General features: G+C 43.9%; 1 protein-coding gene across 1 annotated transcript; it reads right to left on the bottom strand.

Annotated features, from left to right (window-relative positions):
• Positions 1-563: 563 nt before the first annotated feature.
• Positions 564-6,991, bottom strand: hyal6 (hyaluronoglucosaminidase 6; the record flags this gene model as incomplete). The annotated part of the gene is made up of 3 exons (XM_080761527.1): positions 564-1,082; positions 2,895-2,984; positions 6,137-6,991. The coding sequence occupies 3 exons, from the start codon at positions 6,989-6,991 to the stop codon at positions 564-566; spliced, it is 1,464 nt and encodes a 487-aa protein (XP_080617653.1).
• Positions 6,992-23,822: the final 16,831 nt, after the last annotated feature.

Below are 23,822 nucleotides of genomic sequence, written 5' to 3'. Positions count from 1 at the left end.
GGGGAGAGAGACTGTATGTCAGTGCGTGAGCAGTGACAGTATGGGTGATGTTTTTATAACTCATGCGTCATCAATGTCAACGTCGCCAGACTCGCCACACAATACAAACTATGAAGAACCACGCAATAATCAAATTAAATTGTGTGGTTTAACGAACTCGACTCAACTACAAAATTATACAACTGTATACGTCCACTATCAATGAGTCGGCTGGCTGTACGCGGAAGACTTCTAGACATTTTTTTAGACTTAACTTCATGCACAAAAAACATGAAATTATTTTTCTACATACATTTCGGTCAAACCACTGAGAACCACTGGTGGGTTCTCAGACTATACCTAATCAATTTGACGTGAAAATGTTTGACAACCAGTGGTTCTTAAAGTGGGGTCCTTGAGGGGGTCCCCAGCTAAATTATTATAGTTATGAACCAAATGGAACGTTACCAGTTTGTATACCTCTGAATTATGGGGATCCGTGGTCTTATATAATTACAAAACCGAGGCTCCTTGAAATGAAAAAAATATATATAAAAAAAAGTTTGAGAACACACACCGACGTTCTAAAGTATCAGACACTTGATAATGAGACACAGTCCCAGGAACATGATGATGCACAGACAGGAGAAGTGCAGCGACAGCAGAAACAGGACGTCCCCCAGCAGCCCGTTGTCCCTGGGGGGCCGCGGGAAGTGGACGTCCGGCGGCTGTGGCGGCGGTGGTGGAGAACCTTGGGCGGGTGGCGGCGGCGGCGGGGGGCGACCCTGGGGCATCTCGCAGTAGACCCCCGTCCAGCCCTGGTAGCACTGGCACGTGAACTTGTGCTTCATGTCCAGGATGTCGTGGTTGTTCAGGTGTCCGCTCACGCGGAAGCCGCGGCGGTTGTCACGGTGCACCTGGAAGAACCTGGGGTTGAGGTGGAGGTAGGCGCCGCCGCCGCCGGGCGAGGACAGGCTCTTGCGGACGCAGCGGCCGTTCTTCTTGCACAGCGCCTTGCTGCACAGCTTGGCGGCCGACGTCACGTTGATGACGTAGTGGCCCAGCGGCCCGTCGATGTACTTCTTCACCGTCTGGCAGTTCTTCTGCAGCGTGTGTGTGTGTGTGGCGGGGGAGAGGAGGAGTGTCGAGAGAATGATCAGAACGGACTCTGTTTAAAGTCTCATTTCTAAAGTGGGCCTTTTATATACCCGAGTTAAAAAACGTTCACTTTGAAAGAATATATATTCAAAGATCTGCGCCGCATTTTTTTACGATTTTTCTAAAATAGCAGACCTATACAAGCACGTAGTAAAGATCTGCTATTTTTCAATAGCTAAATTATAACCTATTGTTTAAAACACCAAAAGGGGTTCCCACCCAAAATGGGTTAAGACCTTTTTAATATACCTCTATAATTAAAACAATTTGCTAATAAGAAGACCATTACTACGTCAAAGGTAACCAACAAACATTGTCAAATATTAGGCTACTATACTCTAAGAAAGAGGCACATTTTTTGAAAATAGCCGTACAAGTTCACACTCGTACGGCAGTGCGAGTTTGACCGTGTAGTTTTTGCATTATGTATCTGTGAAACCGAGCCAAAGTAAATGTAACGGCTATAATTTCAGGTGCTCATCAGACTGGGGGGTCCCCAGTTCAAATAGGATTTATTTTGGGGGATCAGTTAATGCCTGAAATGTTTGGGAATCCTTGTCCTAGGGTTCGATTTGCTGGGGTGGGGGGTAGTGTGTGCGTGTGTGTGTGTGTGTGGGGGGGGGGGGGGGGGTTGGTTGGGGGACTCATAACGCGAGCTTGTAGATGGGCTAATGTTCCCCCCCAGAATATAGATGCCATGGGGTTCATGGTGGTTATGGTCCCATCATCGTTCATGATACAATGTTTCCATGACAGCACCGACCAGAGAGATACTGAATGTAAACGCTCGGTCACATGTGCCACTTGTAAACAGGATGTTTAAAGGAAGCCATAATAATCACGTTGGTCTTCTTCAACACGACACCCACACAGCTGTAGCGGAGAGAGATCCACTTATTTCTGGAAACTGTAAGGACTGTATAGTGTAACTGTAACTGTAGCTGTAACTGTAGAAACAATCCCAACTGGGAGCGGAGACAATGCCGGCAGGCTGACATGATGACATCATTCATTCACAGGCCTAATTGTATGCGTTGCCACAGTTATGCTATAAGTTATTTTCTAAACCCACTGACATTGATGGATGGCGTTCATTTGTCATGTATGACGTCGTACCATGCATAGCAGGGTTATGAAATACACAGCAGTCAAAGTATGCAGATTATGTGTGAGTCAATTTAATTCATATATCACCAGGGTAGCATTTGTTGTTGAGGGACTATGCCTCTGGACTGACTTAAATACAAAGCATTGTCTTTTGTCTGATATAAATAGATTTTGTCTGCAAAAAAGCAGTTCTACAAGGTCACAAAACTATGCATTGCGACTTGTGGTGATATGCAGTTATGAAAATGTTTATTTTTTATTTTTCTCAGACCGAACCTTAAGGCCTATTCATACTCCAGTTTTAGGTGGGTTAAGGTGACCACCAAACACTACAACTTGAACGTCATGTCGCCTAACACTGGAGTATGAAAACTAGGCCTTTTAGGGCTCCATTTCCGTCACCCCTATCCCTATAAACTTCTTTGCCTTTTTTTTCTATTTTGAAAAACATTTTTGAATAGTTCAACTAGCCAATCTACATTGACACGTTGTGAACTTGTAGACTGGCCATTTTGAACTATTCAAAAATGTTTTGCAAAATAGTAAAAAAATAGGCAAAGAAGTTTAGGGATAAGGGGTTTAGCGGTGACGAAAATGGAGCCCTTTAGTTTGTAGTCTTCCCCAGAGCAACGTCATGTCACAATGGTTACCTGGGTTCGGGCGTATTCTGACGATCCCCAAAGTACGACTCCTGACGCTCCCAGCGCTGCAGTCTCTCCGATGGTGTGAACCAGGTCACTCTGCAGGACCAACACACACACACACACACACACACACACACACACACACACACACACAGTACTCACACTTTGATAAGACCTCTGCCCTTAAAGCTGCAACCCAGAACTTATTTTAACCCATTCTGGAACCCCTTTTGGTGTTTTAAGCATTATTTAAAACTTTAACTATTGAAAAAGATCAGATCTACAAGCTGGAATTTTCTTTCAGAGCGACCGATTTGAACAAACCTTTGCTTCTGGGGGTGCCCCTGGAACAACATATTTTGCGATGGGGGGTCGGCGGCCAATTACATAACATTTTTGGAGTACTTGACATGAAATATTGAGTGATATACAGTAGGCCTAGAAACATAGGTATTTCAGAAAACTCTCAGGATTTAGAAGATTTTTTTTTTTTCAATTTCGACGTCAGGCCTAAATGGGTTAATGAATTAAGGGATATTTTAATTGAGTCTGTGTTGGTAGACTATGTTTAGCCTGTGGTAATTTGGTAAACCATCCCGGTCACGTGAATACACAACATTATCATGTGTCTGCATGCAGAAGACATGATAATGTGAATTAACACGTCCGGGATGGTTTACCAGGCTACAGTACGTAAATACATACATACAGTATACATAACTAACACATCTGCAGTGGGTTGGATGTGGTCTCTCTATACTGTACACTACCATTGAGACATTCAGACCCTGATGTTGACAACTACATACAGTAGTACTGCCCTGAAGCTCATAGTGAAATTCCGATTCTCGGCCTGTATTTGTGTGTGTGAGGAAAACGGGTATAGCGAGAGACGGGGAGGGGCACGACGCAGCACGGGTCGCTGGGCTTGGGGATTTGAACCTCCGACTCGCGGTCAGCCTGCACTATATAATGTGGTATGGCGCTTCCCAACCAGGCCCTCGTTTGCCCCGAAAGGACTCCCTGTTGAGCGACGGAAATAAATGTTGCTTTTTCCCACGCGAGAGACCACGGGTTCAACACTACAAGTTGCAATTAAGAGGACAGATTATAGCTTTAACCCATTTTGAGCGGGAACCCCTTTTGGTGTTTTAAGCATCATGTTATTCTTTAGCTGTTGAAAAATACCAGATCTACAAGCTTTTGAAAAATCGTGAAAAGGTGGCGCAAATCTTTGAATATTTATTCCTTCGGTTCAGAGAGAACATTCTTAACTCAAGTTCGGCGGCCAATTACATATATTTTTGGGGGTCCTTGACATGAAAATGTTTGAGAACGACTGACATGGAAACATGGGGTTTTTCAGAAAACAATACATTTGGTAGAATCTGTTGTCAGTTCAAAATGGGTTAAGTGTAATGTAATGTTGCCATCTGTTTGCAGCCCTAGGGGCGGCGGTGGCTCAGGGGTAGAGTGCCTGGATGGGAACCGCAAGGTTGCCAGTTCGAACCCGGGCTCCCCCAGAGTTACTGTCGAAGTGTCCTTGAGCAAGACACTGAACCCCTAATTGCTCCTGATGTGCTAGTTGGTGCCTTGCATGGTTTCCGCTGCCATCGGTGTATGAATGGGTGAATGTAATGCACAATCTATGTAAAGCGCCTTGGATAAAGGCGCTATATAAATGCACCATTTACCATTTACCATTTGCCCTGATCCAGATTGTCATCGCGTGAAAAATAATAGGTCTGCCCGTTCACAGTCAGATCCTCCGTGTTAGTTTAACTCTGCATGATAAGTGTACAAATGGAACCCAAAATCATTCCGTATAAGGGTCCATTTGGTTCCATTTCCCTCCAAGTCACAAATGCCTTGAGAATGTGTATACCGTGTAAAGCAGTCCCCTCATAAATATGTCTTTGAACTTTTCAAAGGTCGCGTTAGGTCACCCGGCACTTCAACACTCTTGGAGTTACGAATGCCATAAAGTTAACACTGAAGGAGTTGACTGTGTATAAGCCATGATCGGTGATCATGTGTTTCGGAACGTTGGAGAGGTCACGTAAGGCCATGTAGCCGGAGGCCTTCCTTCCACTCATAGTTCAGTGACAGTCCCCAGACGCTCCCTGAGATTAATGACCCGCGCTCATCTCTCCGCGGCTTCGGCTTTTCAGCACACATGTTCATTCATGAGACCGTGACACCATGTCGACTATATGCACAAACAGTCCTGTGTGTGTGTGTGTGTGTGTGTGTGTGTGTGTGTGTGTGTGTGTGTGTGTATAGCTTCTTATCATAAGAACAGTAGCGTAACACGAAAATGCATTTAAAAAAAAGCAGAAATCCATGTGTTCTTTACCCAACCATTACTAATATCATATCATGTAAAGTCAATCAATGCGTTGATCTTCTTCCTAAGAATTACTTTCAAAGACAGAACAGTTCAGGTGAGGGGACACATACAGACGGTGTTTGTTTCCTTTAGGAGGGGCGGCGGTGGGTAGAGTGTCTGTGTGGTAACCGCAAGGTTGCCAGTTCGAACCCGGTCGGCCCCAGAATCAGTGTCGAAGTGTCCTTGAGCAAGACACTGAACCCCCTAATTGCTCCTGATGTGCTGGTTGGTGCCCTGCATGGTTTCCGCCGCCAACCGTGTATGAATGTGTGTGTGAATGGGTGAATATAATGCACATTTAATGTGTGTAAAGCGCCTTGGATAAAGGCGCTATATAAATGCACCATTTACCTCCTATTTGTTCTAATAGCTGATACCGGTTATTCAGGTTTCAGGCACAGAAAAAGAACGTGGAGGCCAGTCTATGACATCGGGCATGTATGACGTCACGTCAGCACTGTGTGAGTCTACTGTTTGTGACTGTAGGCATCTGGCGTTACTGTGCGTCATATATCTGAAGCCAGTAGGAAATCCTGACTTCCTGAAATTTCATATAATGGCCTGTTGTGGCGCTGTCATTGGGCCCAAAAAACCCCATAGCTCCATAGAGGTCCACGTATTTGGGCCCAACTTCACCTAGACTGTATTACCTTAATAAACATGGTCATGAATACTTTCTGCTTCCAGTCACTAGTTTAAAGTCTCATTTACAATTCAAGGATTGACAGGCTTCATATTACGTCCATATCAGACCCTATAGCTTCCCAGTTTCTTGCATGGCATAGGCCCAAAAGTGTGTGAGACACTAAGACATAAACAGAATCTATAGTGTCTATACAAATGTGTTTATCGCACTGACCTCGGAAAGGACCGTGAAGGTGTACGCGTAGAACGGCCTGGAGTAAACGAACACCGGCAGGGTGACGTCCGCGCGGGCGATCGCCGCGATCCTCATGGCCTCCTTGACGCGGTGGTGGACGTACTTCACCGTGTTGGCCGAAGACTCGAGCTCGCGGTCCAGGTAGATGGACGGGTAGAGCGCCGTGCTCTCCCTCCAGAGCCACATCAGGCGGTCGTTGCGGACGTGCTCCACGTCGGGACACTCGCCCGTGTAGCGCTGCGGGTGCAGCTTGTACCCGTAGTTGTAGCAGTCGGGGAACAGGTAGAACCCCCACAGTCCCTGGGGCCTCCGGCTCTCCGCCAGGCCCAGCGTGGCGTTCATGAAGGTCTGCCCGGCCCTCTCGAAGCGCTCCTTGGCCTCCTTCTCCACCTTGCCCTCCGGCCACCGGGGGTGGAGCCTCCGGATCTGCTCCTTGGACTTGTCGCGGTAGATGTTCTTGGAGCCCCAGTTGCGCACCCACTGCGGCCGCCAGTTCTCCCAGTCGATGACGCCCAGGCCGCGGAAGTCCCTGTGCGGGATGAGCTCGTCGATGTCGGCCCGCGCCTTGCTCAGGTGCCGCGAGAGGCTCTGGTTCTGCGGCAGGCCGCCATTGACGGGCGTCCCCGAGCTCAGGTAGTACGGGTAGTGGCCGAGGTGGCTGTGGTAGAAGATGGTGACGTTGGGCCCGCTGAGGGTCTCGTTGAGGTTGGCCACGATGTCGAACACGCTCAGGTCCAGGTCCACCTCGAAGCGCAGGCGGCAGGACTCGGTGGGGGCGTTCCAGACCACCACGAAGGGCCGGTGGGGGATCAGGGGGGCCCGCGACGGTTTCATCGGCTCTCCTTCAAGAATCAACGAGGTTTATTTTGTTACTCACATAAGTACAAGCACCAAAACGGGGTTAGTTCACAAATGTGCTGAAATTCTTAATTCATTTTTTTTTATATGCCATGACTTTGTAACCCATTTTTCACCCGCATGTGTCAATTATCTAATGTGATCCCGGGCTCTTCTAGACACCCTTCGCCAACCTGGGGAGAGGAACGGACTTGAACTCATGCCTGAGTGTCCAAGTTGCTCCTTGGACACAGGGGGGAGTTTCCCTGGTTGGACGTATAGCGTGTGGAAGGAACACTTTATTCCAACCAGTTCCTTTCCCCCTCCATCAGGCGCAGTTTTGTGCCGACATTCTAAATATTCAAAGCCGAAATCTATATTAAAAAGCACAGTCATGTGAAGTGGGCGGACAGACATTCCATTCTCAAACGGACATTCCGTGCTCAAACGGACAGACACGCACACAAAGCTGCGTATAAACATATACAGTGCTACAATGCTAAAATACTGGAGTTTAGGTCTTGTCTTATATAGACAACAAGGTACAATACTATTGTACCTTGTCTATAAGACAAGACCTAAACTAGACCAAAGCTATTGTCAATAGCTTACCCTTTAGCAGCATTCTTGAAAATGTGCAGATACATCTACAGTAATGTGCAAGGTGTACCTTCATACATACTGTACCTTGGACCTCAACCTTCACTCCTACGCCGACCCATAAGGCCAGCACCACCAGCAGGAGATAATAAGGCCTTAACGGCGCCATGGCTCCGGGTGGTGCTTCATGGATCAATTAGTCGTTTGCTAATATCAGACGTGAGAAAAAAAAGTAGGGAACGGGGGAACAAACAAACAACAACAACAACAACAGGAGAGTAATTATGTGTTTGCAGAGAAGATAAGGTGATTATGAGCTCCGGTGGGCAGAGATAATCAGTACAGCTGGTGAAAGGAGTGCTCCAGATTCCACACTCGGCAGCACAATGCCCCGCTCTGTCCTCGGGAGGAAAAGGTGGCATGCAGGCATCTCTGACTAGAAGCAGCACCTAATTAGATCCTGCCAGTTCCTGCCCAGGCATGTTTTGCTTATGTGGAGATGCCCACAGAACAGTGGATGTTGTGACATCCACTGTGGGCCGTGTGTGAGTAGAGTGTTGTTACTATAGTTAGTACATACTGTACTACACACTGGCTCTCAAAGTGGGGTCCCTGGGGTGCTTCCATGAAATTGAAGGAAATACACTTGTTTTGTTTTTCAGCCGTTCTACAAATAGATCTGATATTTCTGAAATATTGACAAATATATTTTTCTTAGCTCTCACTGTCATAAAATATTTTCAATTGGGGGGTCCACATTTAAATACATGTCATGCCATGTAACACAGTGCACTTCAACCCTTGCTCTTCACGTCATCTTTCACTTTCTTTGAGAGCTCTTTTTCAAGCTGAAATCTGTTTGCTATATGGATCTCTTCTTCAGTGTGTGCAAGAGACGCACACTGCCACATACTGTATACTCTAAAATAAACTAGGCTTAAGATGGGCCCCCTCATGTATAGTCTCTTTAAAACTGCAACTGAGCTAAAATGTATTTTTCCAAAGGGAGTCCGCAGTCCAGTCTTTCTTGGGACAGATGCATGGAAAAGAAAGCATCACCATCCTCTCTCTGTCATAACCAGCACTAACCAGAGAAGGGAAGCAGGAAGCCCCAACCGCCGGTGGGCTGTGTGGGGTTGCTCTTGGTTCATATTTGACATTTTCACTTTCACTTTCATTTAAATTTAAATATTTTACAGTAAATCAGCAGTGTTGAATTCATAGACGTTCATTTTGAAGCGAGGAAGGCAGAAGAAGAGGGATATAATAGAGGAGGCAGAGGATTGTCGAAATCAGACTTGGGCGGGAGAGACGTTTCTTTCAGAAGATATTTTGAAATATTTGAGATGACCATAATTTCACTCAACTCCAATTCAACTTGAGCATTGCCTAATAACGGCCATGACGGCTTCCACGTTTATTTCTTTTTTTTCTCTCTTAATGACCGTGGTAGCCTAGCGGCCTGGTATTCATGGCCATCCCCAGACCCAAGACAAACAGTGTGTGGTGGGAATCTGTGAGTCTCTGAGGCTAAGCCGACGAGACCACAGCCAGGCCCGGTGCCACACCGACTGACCACAAGAAGAGACCCCCCCGAAAACAATGTCTCTATACTCAAGTTCAAGTTCAATACTGACAGAAGAATCTCCCTCCGTTTGATCTTGTGTTTTCTCTCAAACAGACGCCGCTAAATAGGCATAAGTCGGGCCTATATAAGACCTTGAATCCTGGCCTGATTGGATCCAGATGAAGTCGGGGGTGGGATGAACTTTCAAGCATGGCTGCAAAGTTATAAATGTAGTTACATTTAAGACTGTCTCCTTTGTGACCTGCATTTTGGGTTTTTTACAGTTCTATTTATGAAATCAGACTGGCATGTATATAGGGACTGTGATCAGAGTTTACCGTGAATAAAGTCATTTCAGATTAATAGCCACACATAGAATCCATGTTCTGGTGTTAAACATTGACACACAAGCTCAGGACAGTGAGTTTATACAGTAGATCGTCTTATTTTCAGTGAAGATATAGTTGAGTTGTGTAGAGAGGAAATCTAATTGTGGTATGTGAGGTTTGAGTTGTTAAAGAAAATTCATATCTACAGTGTAACCAGTATTCCCTTTCAAACTATTCATCTTCAAACCATCAAATCTCTTCAGTTGCTCGCCTAAAAAATGCGAACAACAAGAAATGTTACATGCGTTGTCTGTCTTCACGTGGTGAGCGAAATGAAGTACCTTTGACATGCAATATTAATACCACATGTGTGAGCAATTGAATTGGCATAAATATTTTGGTCAGGGGGTCTTAAGGGGTTCTTAGGCCTGTGCACGAGTCTGCATACCTATACAGAGTGGCAGTTCAAGCTGTGTTTGAGTTAATCCATTCTGGGCGGGAACCCCTTTTGGTGTTTTAAAGCATTATGTTATACTTTAGCTATTGGAAAACAGCAGATCTACAAGCTCATAGCGCGCCACCGAGTGGCTTGTAGGTCTGCTATTTTAGAAAAACCGTGAAAATGTGCCTCAAATCTTTGAATATATATTTTTTCAGAGTTTCAGTTTCAGTAACTAAAAACTTTGCCTCTGGAGGGTCCCTGGAACATCATATTTTCAGATGGGGGTCGGCGGCATATTACATATAATTTTTGAGGTCCTTGACATGAAATATTGAGAACCACTGATATAGAAACATCTGTTTCTCAGAAAAGAAAGACATTTTTAAAATGTCGACGTCGGGCCTAAATAGGTTAAAAGGCTGCACATGTTTCAATCTGGAAAATATGAAGCTATAACCTTGCATTAGCAGTGAATAGCCCATGCAGGAGGCAGGCAGCCGTTTAAGTACCATGTCCAACATGGTGCTTGTGCTGAACGCATGATGATCATTATTTAGCTATTGCACACACGGTAAAAAAGAAAAGTGTCTGTAGTTTGCAGTTTTCTTTTGGAATGGCTAGACAGATTATGACATTCTGCCCTGTGCGTGCGTGCGTGCGTGCGTGCGTGCGCACATGTGTATGTGTTTGGCATGCATGATATACGTTTTGTACTTTATTATGACTATCTACATGAACGTCTAGGTGTGGTCTATATAGATTGCATACGCAATATAGTTACGTGCATGTCTGTTAACCACTTAAACCCTACATATATACTTTGGTTATCGTCTCCACCAGGCCGAAGGCATGAGGAGAGAGTATGTTATGCACTCCGTCTGTGTGTCCGTCCGTCTGTTACCAGCTAATCTCCGGCACCGTTAACCCCAGTTTGCACACACACACTCCCTGGATGCCAACGCAGAACGGCCTGTTATAGCGCCACCAGGAGGCCGACTTTTGAAAATGAAAATGCTATTACTTCTCCAGATTCTGTCCAAACATCCCGCAAATCGTTACACAGTATCTCTATAGTCTTGTGTTAAAGACGGATCTGTCCAATATTTCCTATTCCATCCTAATTGGCTATGTAATAATATTTATGCCTAAGTTTGCAGTATTGGCCCGTTTTGAACAAACAGCCTCAAATCATGAACGTAGCATGCAATTTACTTGAAATCTTTAATGGACTTTCCTACTAGGCTGAGGAATATCTCCCACCCTTTTCACATTGGCCTGTTATAGCGCCACCAACAGGTGGATTTTTGCAAAACACATTTTTGGAACAAAATGCCTCAAATCATGAACGCAGTGTGCAATTTACATGAAATCTTTCACAGACTTTCCTACTAGGCTGAGGAATATATCCCACCCTTTTCACATTGGCCTGTTATAGCGCCACCAACAGGTGGATTTTTGAAAAACACATTGTTGGTACAAAATCCCTCAAATCATCCAATTGCCATCCAAGGCGTTAGAAGAAATGTCACCCTTTTCACATTGGCCTATTACAGCGCCACCAGGAGGCCACTACCTGACCTGCCCTGGTGGAGACCTTTTTTTTCTATCTATTTTTACTTATTTTGGTCATGATTTAACTGTTGAACAATAAAGGCAACAAGATAACTATTGCCCAAAAAGGTATGGGCTGATGCCAATCTTAGCCAATCGGGATAGAATATGAAAAGTCTGACAGATCCGTGTTCCACATGACTATAGAGATAATGTCTACCAATTTGCGTGATGTTTGGACAAAATCTGTATATCCTGGTTGCACTATAACAGAAAGATATGGGCCCCCAGGGGTCTACACCAAAACACTCTCTTTAGCTGGTTTTGAGGTTAGGTTCAGGTATCATTTCTGTGAGGTTAGGTTAAGGTTAGTGTCATAGCATAGTTTTTGTGAGGTTCAGGTTTATGTGCAATCTGGGCGACACACCAATGAAAGAGGGATCACTGTATAGCAAAGGTTTGCTGATCTACGCAACTGTGATGCAATGTTGTCTTTGGCAGCACATTTTGATTGTAGTTTTAGTCACAGTCTCTTGAATACCTTCCATTTAGTTTTAGTCACATTTTATGCCCTTTGAAATTACTAAATCTACAGTTGATTTAGTCGACTAAAATGCATTTTGGCGGGCCTTGATGCCGTCGTAATGACTGTTTTTACACTTGCTGAAAATAGCCAATCTACAAGCTCACAACGCGTCATGCTGCGTCGCGTTGTGAGCTTGTAGATCTGCTATTTTCAGTGTGTAAGTGTCAAATGACTTAGGCCTATACTGGATCTCTTGTCCACTATAGTCCCTTCCTAACATTTAGTCTAGTTTTTATTTGTTGACGAAATTGTCAGTATATTTAGTCTTAGTTTTAATCAGCATAGCTTAGTTTTCATTTAGTTTCCAATGTAGTTTTCGCCTGTAAAAAAAAAACGGTATATAGTCGACGAACATCTTTCGTCTTAAGTTTTAGCCATTGCTGTGATGTTTAGGATGCTAAGGCTTGACGAGTCTCTGGGTGGGAGAAGGCGTGTGAGAGGTGGAAGGAACGTGAAAAGTGAGACCTTTGGAGAAGTGAATGTGATTAATGCACTGCAACACTCATCATCACCGACCACAAGCAGCCGCCACCACCAGGCAGGCAGAAACTATGAGTCAGTCAGAGTGTGTGTGTGTCTGTGTGTGTGTGTGTGTGTAGTTGAGTCAAGTCAGCATATGGATCACAGAAGATTGTTTGTTGACGCTGTCCCATCTACATATCAACTCTCTCACCATATGGAGTGCCTGTGTTTGTTTTGAGTTATAGAAGACGCCGTCTATACAGTGGCAGTTGTGTGTACAGTAGCCTATGTGCGCGGCTGCGCGTGCTCCATTTGTAAATTCCATAACGCGTCTGTTGTTGTTGTTGTTGTTTTGTTGCTGTGGATAGTCTTACTGTATGTGTGTCAGAGCTGTCATGCCCTCTGGCCCTAAACAACTCCCCTTATGCCCTCCTGCAACACCTGCACATCTCTCTCTCTCGCTTGCACGCACACACACACACACGAGCACATGCATGCACGCACACACGCACGCACACACACACACACACACACACACACACACACACACGCTGTGCACACTGCACACATACAGTGAGTAACTGCAGTGTTAACCTAGTTGATTCTCATCACTGAGAACGGCTTTAATTATATGTCCTTAATTGTATCATGCCGTCTCTCATTCTGCTCCGTTGCTTTGGTCAAAGCACATTTCCATATGGCATAGAAGTGGTTGTATTGACATGACTCAAGGCCAGCACACTGATGCCTGTGGTGGCACAGAGTTGCATGGAATGATTAGCCTACATATTAGATTTAATTACATCTGAGCAGCAGTGACTACATGCGTCCTTTAATGCCCCTGAGATTTTAACATATTTGTATGCACATTTTATTTCTAGTCTAATGGACTAAAGGGTTTCAATACTAATCAGTAATAATTCATCAAAAGTTCACATACCTCCAGGTGATAGTAGCTAGTCCTTTTTCGCCCGATGGAGTCTCTCGTCTTCCTGTTGGCAAAAAAACTGAAATTGTTCTCTTCTAGAATGTAGACAGTGTTTCCGACCAACCCCGTGTCCCGGCTGGGTCCCTTGGCCCGGTTAGTGGAACCAGCGATGGCCCCACTATTGTTGGCTTGGCCCCTCCTCGTTGACCTGGCTACTAACTCAACCAAGGGAGATAGACGGCCACGACTCTCCCACCAAAAAAAGAGCTCATTCCTTCCTGCCCAGACCATTCTATAGTCAACTAGTTTACTAGATGAAAACCTATATCATTGGCAGTTGCTGTCAGGCAGAAATGCCTTCTCTCCGTATTTTTCTCCCTATACTTGATCGTATTATTAGTGTCACAAAAGTATCAAAAGTAGCACATGTGCAAGCTCCACACGTGGTGCGTGCGAGTAGATCTGCCACTTTTGCTATTTTGGAATTTGGGGTTTGAGCCGGTCTCCATGCACCCGACAGAGACCATTATGATGTAGCATTGTTGTTTGGACTAAATGCATCAATGGGATCAGAATGGATCAAATGGATTAGTTCTCTTGATCAAATGGATTAGCTATATCTTGATCAAATGGATTAGTTATCTTGATCAAATGGATTAGTTAACCTTGATCAAATGTATTAGTTCTCTTGATTATATTACTTATATAGTCTTGCACTCTAGCCAGCCAAACTGTTACTTTTCACGATTGAGGAATCAAATTCAAAAATAGCAATAGTAGCAGATCTACAAGCTCAAAACATGTCACTTCGAGCTTGTGGATCTGCCACTTTTGACGCTTTTACGAAAAAACACAAAATGTTACAACATGGACCAAGTGTGTGCATGTACGTACGTATCCACGTACAGTAACTCGAGAACCGTTCGCCCCACCGACTTCAAATTCGACACACCACAGGGAGTGCAGTGCCCGGTGCCGGTCGGACCCACACAGTTGTCCAGAACCGCCACAAAAGGCCTCTCTCTGCCCAGGCTCTGGACCTGATATAGGAATAAAGAGACACAGAGAGACAGATATACAGACATCTCCATATGAAAGGGACAGATGGGTGGAATGGGTACATCATCGTGCTCTGCACCGGTCTATAGTGTAAGCAATATCACATGAGAGTCAGTACACGCGTACTGTACTGCACGGGACAAGGTTGCGGCCTCGTGCCTATATGACCTCGTGCCTACGACGACAGATTATGATTTATTGGTTTATTTAATCATTTATTTGGCTCTGCCGACGCAAATAGTTTTGTAACTGCTTTACTGTTGCCAGGCAACGACGTAAACATTTGCTGGCACACTAAAAGGGATATTTTACTGCTATTTCACCAATTGTAACGTGGTACAATAGGGGTGAGGATGACTTTTTTCATTTATTTTATTCCATTTTTGTCGTTGTTTTACGTTCTCTAAGGAATTGAAAAAAACAACAAAGGCCGGAGTAGATGTTGAAATTACCTCAAAATATCCCTTTTTAATTCTTTGCTACTTTTTGTAAGTCGTCACGTTACTGCAGGCCAGCTAGTTGTATCATGTACAGATATGTATCTTGTGCATATTTTTCATGAAACCAGTAAAATTGGCTGCAGGTGTGATTCCGATGAGTTAACAAACTTAAAAAGAGTGGCAGAGTCCCCCAGGGGTCCATCCTTGCCCCCTTAATCCTTTTCACGAGGCGATGTGCGTTGTGAGTGTTATGATCTAGGTCTGCTATTTTTGTCAAATGTTTTGCCTATTATTACATGCCCAGAAAATTGACGCTACTCACGCTAGGGTTCAAGTGATTATCATAGATAACGACTGATCGTTAACGTACGGTTATTATTAAATAACCTACTCTATTGCTCAACATTCTAGGAATGCATCTTTTCCAATCAAATCTCTTGATCATAGAACGAAACTGTCCAGCCAGCACTTGCTTAAGCCAGAGAGGAAAGGTGTTTGCTGTATAAGAATTAGCTGACATCCGTGAAAAGGTGTAACTCCAGACAGTTGCATAACAAAGGAAAGGGGTGCTCCACTTAGTTTGGTGTTTCTCACACAGCTGAGAAAACAGCCACGGTGCGTATGTATGGTGGACTAACTTGTACAACACCTCTGGCATCAGCATCATCGTTCAAACATTGCAGATCACGATGATGGCCACGGCCCACACACATGCAGCATGGCCTTTCCATCCGCACGCAAAGTTGACTTTACACAACATCACCTCTGAGGTCCGTCACGCGATATCACATAAAAAATATTGCCGTGGTCTGTGTTGCGCACATGTACCATAAAAAAACAACCCCAGGCACATTCCTCGAGGCCAAGTATTTCCTGCAGAAACAGCTGAACAGCGTCTTAACAGGCCCTCGCGGCGGGTTTTTCGACGCACGTAGTATCTCCAGGCTTTTCCCGAACCCAGCCTCCCACGACCCGATCGTGTTCTTTCACCGACGGAGGGCCATGTGGACGAGTGCAGTTCTCCGTAACTCAGCTGTAGAAACAGTTTAAGACAAGTGGTTTGCTTGAGACCTTTTACAATGTGCTTGGCTGGTGTTGACTTTATACAGACTCACACCACAGACCTGCCTGGGCGTTAAAAACACGAGTATAAGGTGTGTGGGTTCCTATACATGGCTTGCTTCTTCTACATCTTCATCATTATGATTAAGTCCTTGCCAGCAGTGTGTCATGGTTATCCCATGTTGGAACGTTGTCACGGCTGATTTGTGAAATTTTTGTTTTCCAAATCTAGCTGACTAGCTCAAATTGAATACGAGACTGCTCGCCCCTTTAACCAACTCGCCCCGGGGCGTGCAGCCCGGCGGAACATCGCGGCCTGGTATTCCTACAGTAATCTAAGCACTGATAATTGGTTCTCAGTGCACTCGGAGTCGTCATATTGCACTGACGAAGGTCTTAAGACCGAAACGTTTGCTTTTTAATTGCACGTTGAGCACAGAGCACTTTATGAGCATGATAAAATAAAATAAAAAATATTTTCTTAAGGTCTCAGTCTAAAGGATGGAACGCGAGTCTTTTTCTGTCAAAGTTTCCCTAAAGTAATCTAAGTAAATGATGCTTAAACGGTTTAAACCTAACCTTATTAACCTAACCTCAACCTCGGTAAAACGATGCCTAAACCTAACAATATTCCTAAACTTAACCCCAGTAAAACTATGCCTATAACCCTAAACTTATTTCTAACCTTATTCTCAGTCAAACAAAATAAAGAATATACAAGAACCGCCGCACCGAGCTGTCGGCGCGAGGTCGGCGGAAAAAAGCTTGGGCGAGATGGAATTGGGGCGACATGACCCGTTACCCTCAAATTTATGCTCAAGAGCTTTTCACTTCACTCAGCAGCCAAAGTTGGCCTATTTGCTCAATGCGAAAAAGACAGAATGCCTGCTTCTGAATGAAGAATCGGATCACCCAACCATCCGCTCCGTAGATGGCAGTGCATCTTTATGGTGCTGGAGGACAATGAATAAGGAATTTATGGAGGCATGCATCCCCCCCATCTCAGTTGTTGTATAGCACGAATAAGACTCCGCTTTGCTGGACACTGCCATACAGAGCAAAAGACCAGGTCATTTGGGATTTTCTGTGGAGACAATGATCATCATGGTGTGGGAAAGAGCAACAGAGACCATGTGGAAGCAGCTTAGTTTTGTCACAGATCTCGAGGGCACTCAAATGATGATGATGAGCTCATATTTGATCAAACATGAGACTATAGGAGACTTTGTTGACCGGGGTCCTACAGGGGTCCCCCCCCCCCCCCCTTACACACTAAGGACTATATCTTGTGCCACCCCTTACCCCTAAACTTATTTGCCGTGTTTTACTATTTTGTAAAATAAAATAAAAAATAGCCAATCTACAAGCTCACAACGTGTCGATGTAGATGTAGTTGAACCATTTTAAAATGTTTTTCAAAATGTTAAAGCATGGCAAAGAAATGTATAGGGATATGAGGTAAGGGGTTGCACAAGATAGGGCCCATAATCTTCTCTCTTACCAGTAAATAGTCGATCTGCAAGGTCACAACACATCGCAGCACGCTGTGAGCTTATAGATTATTGTGACAGAATATGGACGCTATAGTGTTCATATCGTTACTGACGGGCAGAAACCTCTTATCTCCATATTCTAACTTTTTCGTAAATTAACGCACTATTTGATCATTATACACAGTGTCACAAAAGTAGCAGATGTGCAAGCTGTATAGTTTCGAGCTTGTAGATCTGCTACTTTAGCTACTTTTGTATTTGAATCCTGAAAAGTGACAGTGTTGGACATACAGTCATGAGGTTTCCACCCGACATAGACGATATGCTACTTCTGTGCCTGCACACAAGCTCTTTCAAACACTATGATATGAATTGAATGTGGTGTGCACCTTCATTCTCCGAAGAGGATGACCCTTACTGATAGAGACTCCATGGCCTTTCCTTTTAGCACCAGCATTAGAATGAACCTTCCCGTCTTGCGGATTTCCATGAAACGTTTCCCGAGTGCATTCATGCTCAGGGGAGGATGAACCTTATACTCTGTTTGAACGTTGCCATGACCTTCCCTCTTGCGCCTCCCTCGGTGAAAAGTATGTATTTCCACACAAGATCTCTCATAATCTAATGGGAATATTGCAGGATTTTAAAGCCTGCACAGCCTCTAGCATTTTTATTATTATTATTTTATTTTATTTTTATTTTGTCATCCCAGATGACAGTGAAGTGACAAATTGAAAATGGCCGATCTGCAGATCTGCTATTCTCACAATATTTATTTGTGGAACAGAACTAAATGCAATCTCATCTGCAAGTAAAGGAAAAACAGCGCCATCTATTCCTAATGGTTATATGCCTACAACTACTACATTACAAGTGCTTGTCAGTTGATTCTTTTGGAGGGTCAAGGCCTGAAAAGGTTGAGAAGCACTGGTCTATAGTGACTGACATGCCCAAAAGAGGAACACCAAGATTCACTTTGAAAGACATTATTGTTGCCAGTGTTCTCCTCAATGGCCCCTTTTCCACCCAAAAAAAAGTGGTTCCGTTCTATAGATTCTTGGAACCTTGGTGCTTTCACGGAACCAGAGGACATTTTTTTGGTTCCAGATCCGAACCAAGGGTTCTGAACCAATTTATTGTCTGTGGAAACACTCTGAACTGGTTCAGTATTTGGCGGGAACAAAGAACCAAACCGGTTCAACTCAGGTGAAATAGGGGCCTCTAGTTTGAAACAGACTTTAGTATAGTTTGAAACAGTTGATTGTTTGGTTGGTGAGATCAAAAGAAAATGAGTCCATTTTGTGCCCCCTGTTGGCACAGCAATGACTCCATGAGAACTTCCTCGCAAACATCAAACGCTCTCATCATCAGGGTTTTAGTGAGCGTCTAGAGTCTAGACACTAAAGCACAGGAGGAAGGAAGCGTCACAGACACGACTTGACAAATCTAATCAAACCGTTCCATTCCACACATAATAACGTTAGACATTAAGACCTGAAGCGGAGGTGGATTAAGGCCAGGACTGTGAGTCTAGTTCACAACTATTCTGCTGAGTGTGTGTGTCAGTTGATTCCATGAAGCTGAGCTGCTGACAGGCATGTTTTCCTAACACTGCAGTTTGTTTGCCACATTCAGTGTTGCTTGAGAATGAAGTGTCTGCTGCCATCTACTGGCGGAGATTTCATAATACAAGCTTTAGTATCTCAAATTACTTTTTATCAGTGTTGGCAACTGGCAAGTTGGCAAGTAACTAAGTACATTTACTCAAGTACTGAAGTAGCCTACAATTAGTGTATTTCAAAGAATATATATATATATATATATACTTTTTCCCACTCTCATATTAATCAAAATATTGCACTTTTTACTACAATTATTTGAAACTTTAGTTAGTAGTTTCTTTATAACTTTAAATCACTTCTAATACAAAACCCCAAGCACTGTGTGAGCTTGTAGATCTGCTATTGCCAAACAGTTCTCACACATTTTTAAATATCTTCAAAGAATTCGGTATAGGCTACTTTTGTATTGTATACTCAATAAATTATTTTATACAGGACTGTAACAGAGTATTCCTACATTGTGGTAATACTACTTATAGTCTACTTAGAAATAAAGGTAACAGTAACAGGAATCATAATATTATTACCTGCGCCACAAAGCGACTGCAAAACTATTGTAGTACATTTGATAGCATCTGTGTTTGGTTATTTGGATAATTTAGCACTTTTTCACCGTCGGCTGATGTTTCATATCCGTATGATTAAAATCGCTGCGATTTGTTTATTTCTGGAACACAGTTATGTATATGACACGGTCTAAGATTTCCCTATCGGGGAAAAGATAACTCTGTGACCCAGGGGGGTAGCAAATAATTGTAAATTTTGTAGCAGAAAATATATATAGTTTGGTTTGATTTATTCAAATTCTCAACATTACAGCCATATACAGTACAATAATAATAAATTAATATGTGCACCTATCTAACCACAGAGTGCACGTTAACACATTACAACCAAAGAGACAGTTTCTCTGTCCCCATGTAGGATCAGTCCGTCTTCTCAGAGACAGAGCAGGTGAAACCTCTGTCGACCAGTAATTGACGAGGGGATATGTTCAGACAATATTCTAGGTGCTGATGGATATGCTTTAAAAACACATTGACGCACCTTTTTCAAGTGGGAACTGGCCAAGCTGCAGAATTTATATTTATCAAGTTATATATACAACAGCCAATAATAAATCCATGACAACACCTCCAGAAAAGTACTCCAAAATGGTACACTAACAATAACCGGGTACAAGACATTTTGCACACAAATACACAAAGTAGGCCCCTACATGTATGGACGGGAACCAAAAAACAATAAATATATGGACATATGCGAAGGCTATAGTACACATCCGAACATGTGCAGGTGTTGGATTGTACATTTAAGATGATCCTTTTGAATCTTCTCAAGGGAACTTTCAAGGCCAATTTTAATCTGGCTTGCAGGTCATTCCACGACCAGGGGCCAAAGAAAGCATGAGTATTATACAAGTACAATAAGTGATAGTAAAATATGAATATTATTATAGTACAATGTGTAATTCTTCTACACCACTTTCTTCAGATTGTCAATAAATGACACACATGTCTGACTTCTGTGAAATTACTTCTGTGTAACACACTAACTGATCAAGTTTGTCTCTCAAGGCAGACGGCAGCACTGAGTACGTGTTGCGACATTGTGGATGCTAGCCAATGTTTTCAGTCGGTCCAGAGCACTGAAACCTTTACTCAGAGGAAACAGGAAAACCACCAACATCAATCTGGTGACCACAGCTTCCACCCGAGGAAACAATTAATCTTTGTACTAATAATTTACCAGTCTTTATCACTTCTCCTCATGGTCATAAATTAGACGACAATCTAAAGGCAAAGTTGTTCTCGTGGGAGGTCCCCCTGGCAAAATGAGGAACAGTTTAATTTTAATATTATTTCCAATCTAGAAGTTAACTGTTCAGATTATGGGTTTTATTTCTCCACCGTTATCTCCCCACCTATAGACAATTGTAGAATTCTGTACTATATTTAATGTAACAACAAAATCACACCTGTGTGAAGTGAGCGGTGCAACTGTAGTGTGTGGGGCTCCTCGGGGGCAACATCCAGACCCCCAGGAACGCGCCCAGGGGGCTAGCCCGGTTCCGGCGAGCTTTCCCGCGTCCGAAACAGTCGAGAAATGACAGAGTTATCATGTTGCAGCTTTCCGTGCTCATCCGTCCTAGGACACACATATACATACATACATAGGGACACACATAGCTGCGTAATGGAGCGGAGGCACCGCTCAAAAACCTTCTCTAAAACGGTGTCCCAAGGCCATGTTACCACTGGGTTCACATTCACACCATCCCCCAAATCTATGCCCGTGGATTGAGTTACATCAGTTCTGGGTTGACCAAACAAACTCCTGACTTGATTTTCTGGTTCCACACCGGATTAATGACTAATGACTGGTCACACTCGTTGTGACAGTTTCACCACCTCGCCATTTTAGGGAGGAGGAGGTGGTTGTATGTTACTGGATACCATATCTGCATTACTTCCCTGTCCCCCCCAGTCTTCACACTTCTACCCGGTATAGCATAAAAGAAGCAAACATGAAAACATTGCCAGGATTTAAAATTGTATAAATAAATAAATAAAGATTATCCAGAGAACATGTGTTTACGGTTTATGTCTGTACTGTATGTATTATATTATATTTCAATCAGGGAATGCCTGTGTCTGTACAATACAATTGTATATTTCATTGTTATATTATGTAACATATAATAACTAGTTATTATATTCATTGTACCGCACTTTTGTCTACTTTTGTTGTTTTATAAATATGCTTTTATAAATCAACTTGGTTTCAGTACAGGGCAAAAATATACAGTGTGTGTGAAGAAAAAATAAATCATAGCAGGTGATACCACTTCGATCAATAGTCATTTCAAAAGCCCACACATACATGCCTGCGAGATGAGAAAATGTCTTGCAATGTGTGTGAATGCGAGCTATCTTATCTCTCATGCAGTGAGCTGGCAGGGCCCTCTCGCACTCACAGAGAGACTCATGCTATGCGTGGTGGTGGAATAACGTGGGCTTTTTGGTGGAGGCCAAAGAGAGAGAAGATCAGTGGACGCTTTGTGCTGCAACATGATCTCGTTCTGAGCTCCGGTTTATGAATGCAGCAGACAATCTACTTGTGTTGAGAAAGTGAATGAATATTCACCAGCTGAAGCCACCGCCACCTGGAGGTGACGTGACGGTCGTGACCCCTTCCCCAGCAACAGAGGCTGGCAGTACTCTGTGTGTGTGTGTGTGTGTGTGTGTGTGTGTGTGTGTGTGTGTGTGTGTGCGTGTGCGTGTGTGTGGCACGAGTTTTTTCTTTTCTAAACAAACAAAATCTCCTTAATGTGTGTCTTTGCCCCATCAGTCCCATTCTCTTGTCAGAGAGTGTTACATAATCCCCTGGCTTGTTCTCCGGGACAACAACGATAAATGCACAAACAACAGCAGAGAGCCGTGTGAGCCCTGCCAACCCCCCCCCCCCCCCCCCCCGTGTCCACTACCCATCTGTTGATCCCAAAATATTCTTTGGTAGTATTTCTGTCACACGTGTGTGTGTGTGTGTGTGCGCATCTATTTACAGTATATACAATGTTGCAACATAACTTGAGCAATGAGCATGCATACAGCGTGTTGCATCCATAAGCATGCATACAGCGTGTTGCATCCATAAGCATGCATACAGCGTGTTGCATCCATAAGCATGCATACAGCGTGTTGCATCCATAAGCATGCATACAGCGTGTTGCATCCATAAGCATGCGTACAGCGTGTTGCATCCATAAGCATGCATACAGCATGTTGCATCCATAAGCATGCATACAGCGTGTTGCATCCATAAGCATGCATACAGCGTGTTGCATCCATAAGCATGCGTACAGCGTGTTGCATCCATAAGCATGCGTACAGCGTGTTGCATCCATAAGCATGCATACAGCGTGTTGCATCCATAAACATGCATACAGCGTGTTGCATCCATAAACATGCATACAGCATGTTGCATCCATAAGCATGCGTACAGCGTGTTGCATCCATAAGCATGCATACAGCGTGTTGCATCCATAAGCATGCATACAGCGTGTTGCATCCATAAGCATGCATACAGCGTGTTGCATCCATAAGCATGCATACAGCGTGTTGCATCCATAAGCATGCATACAGCGTGTTGCATCCATAAGCATGCATACAGCGTGTTGCATCCATAAGCATGCATACAGCGTGTTGCATCCATAAGCATGCATACAGCGTGTTGCATCCATAAGCATGCATACAGCGTGTTGCATCCATAAACATGCATACAGCGTGTTGCATCCATAAGCATGCATACAGCATGTTGCATCCATAAGCATGCATACATACAGCGTGTTGCATCCATAAGCATGCATACAGCGTGTTGCATCCATAAGCATGCATACAGCACGTTGCAACATACGATATGTTGTGACATACTATGCGTGACATGCCTTCATCCATCCGGTTGTTTGACCTATGATCCAGACTAAACCATATCTGTTAGATCAATGGCCCCGCAAGCGTTGCCCTATAGCCTGAGGCTCTACAACTTCCACCCCATGCTGTGTAAACATGTAATCTTAAAGTTAAACACAATTCCCCCAGAGCTGTATAGCGGCTCCTATAATATGGCCTCATAGATTAGTGATGTTGTTGCTAATGCCCAGGTTTAACCAAAGGTGGCAGGTGGC

Source organism: Protomyctophum bolini, assembly GCF_963924005.1.
Source record: "Protomyctophum bolini genome assembly, chromosome: 4".
Classification (NCBI taxonomy): Eukaryota; Metazoa; Chordata; class Actinopteri; order Myctophiformes; family Myctophidae; genus Protomyctophum; species Protomyctophum bolini.
This window is presented reverse-complemented; position numbering and strand designations above follow the sequence as displayed.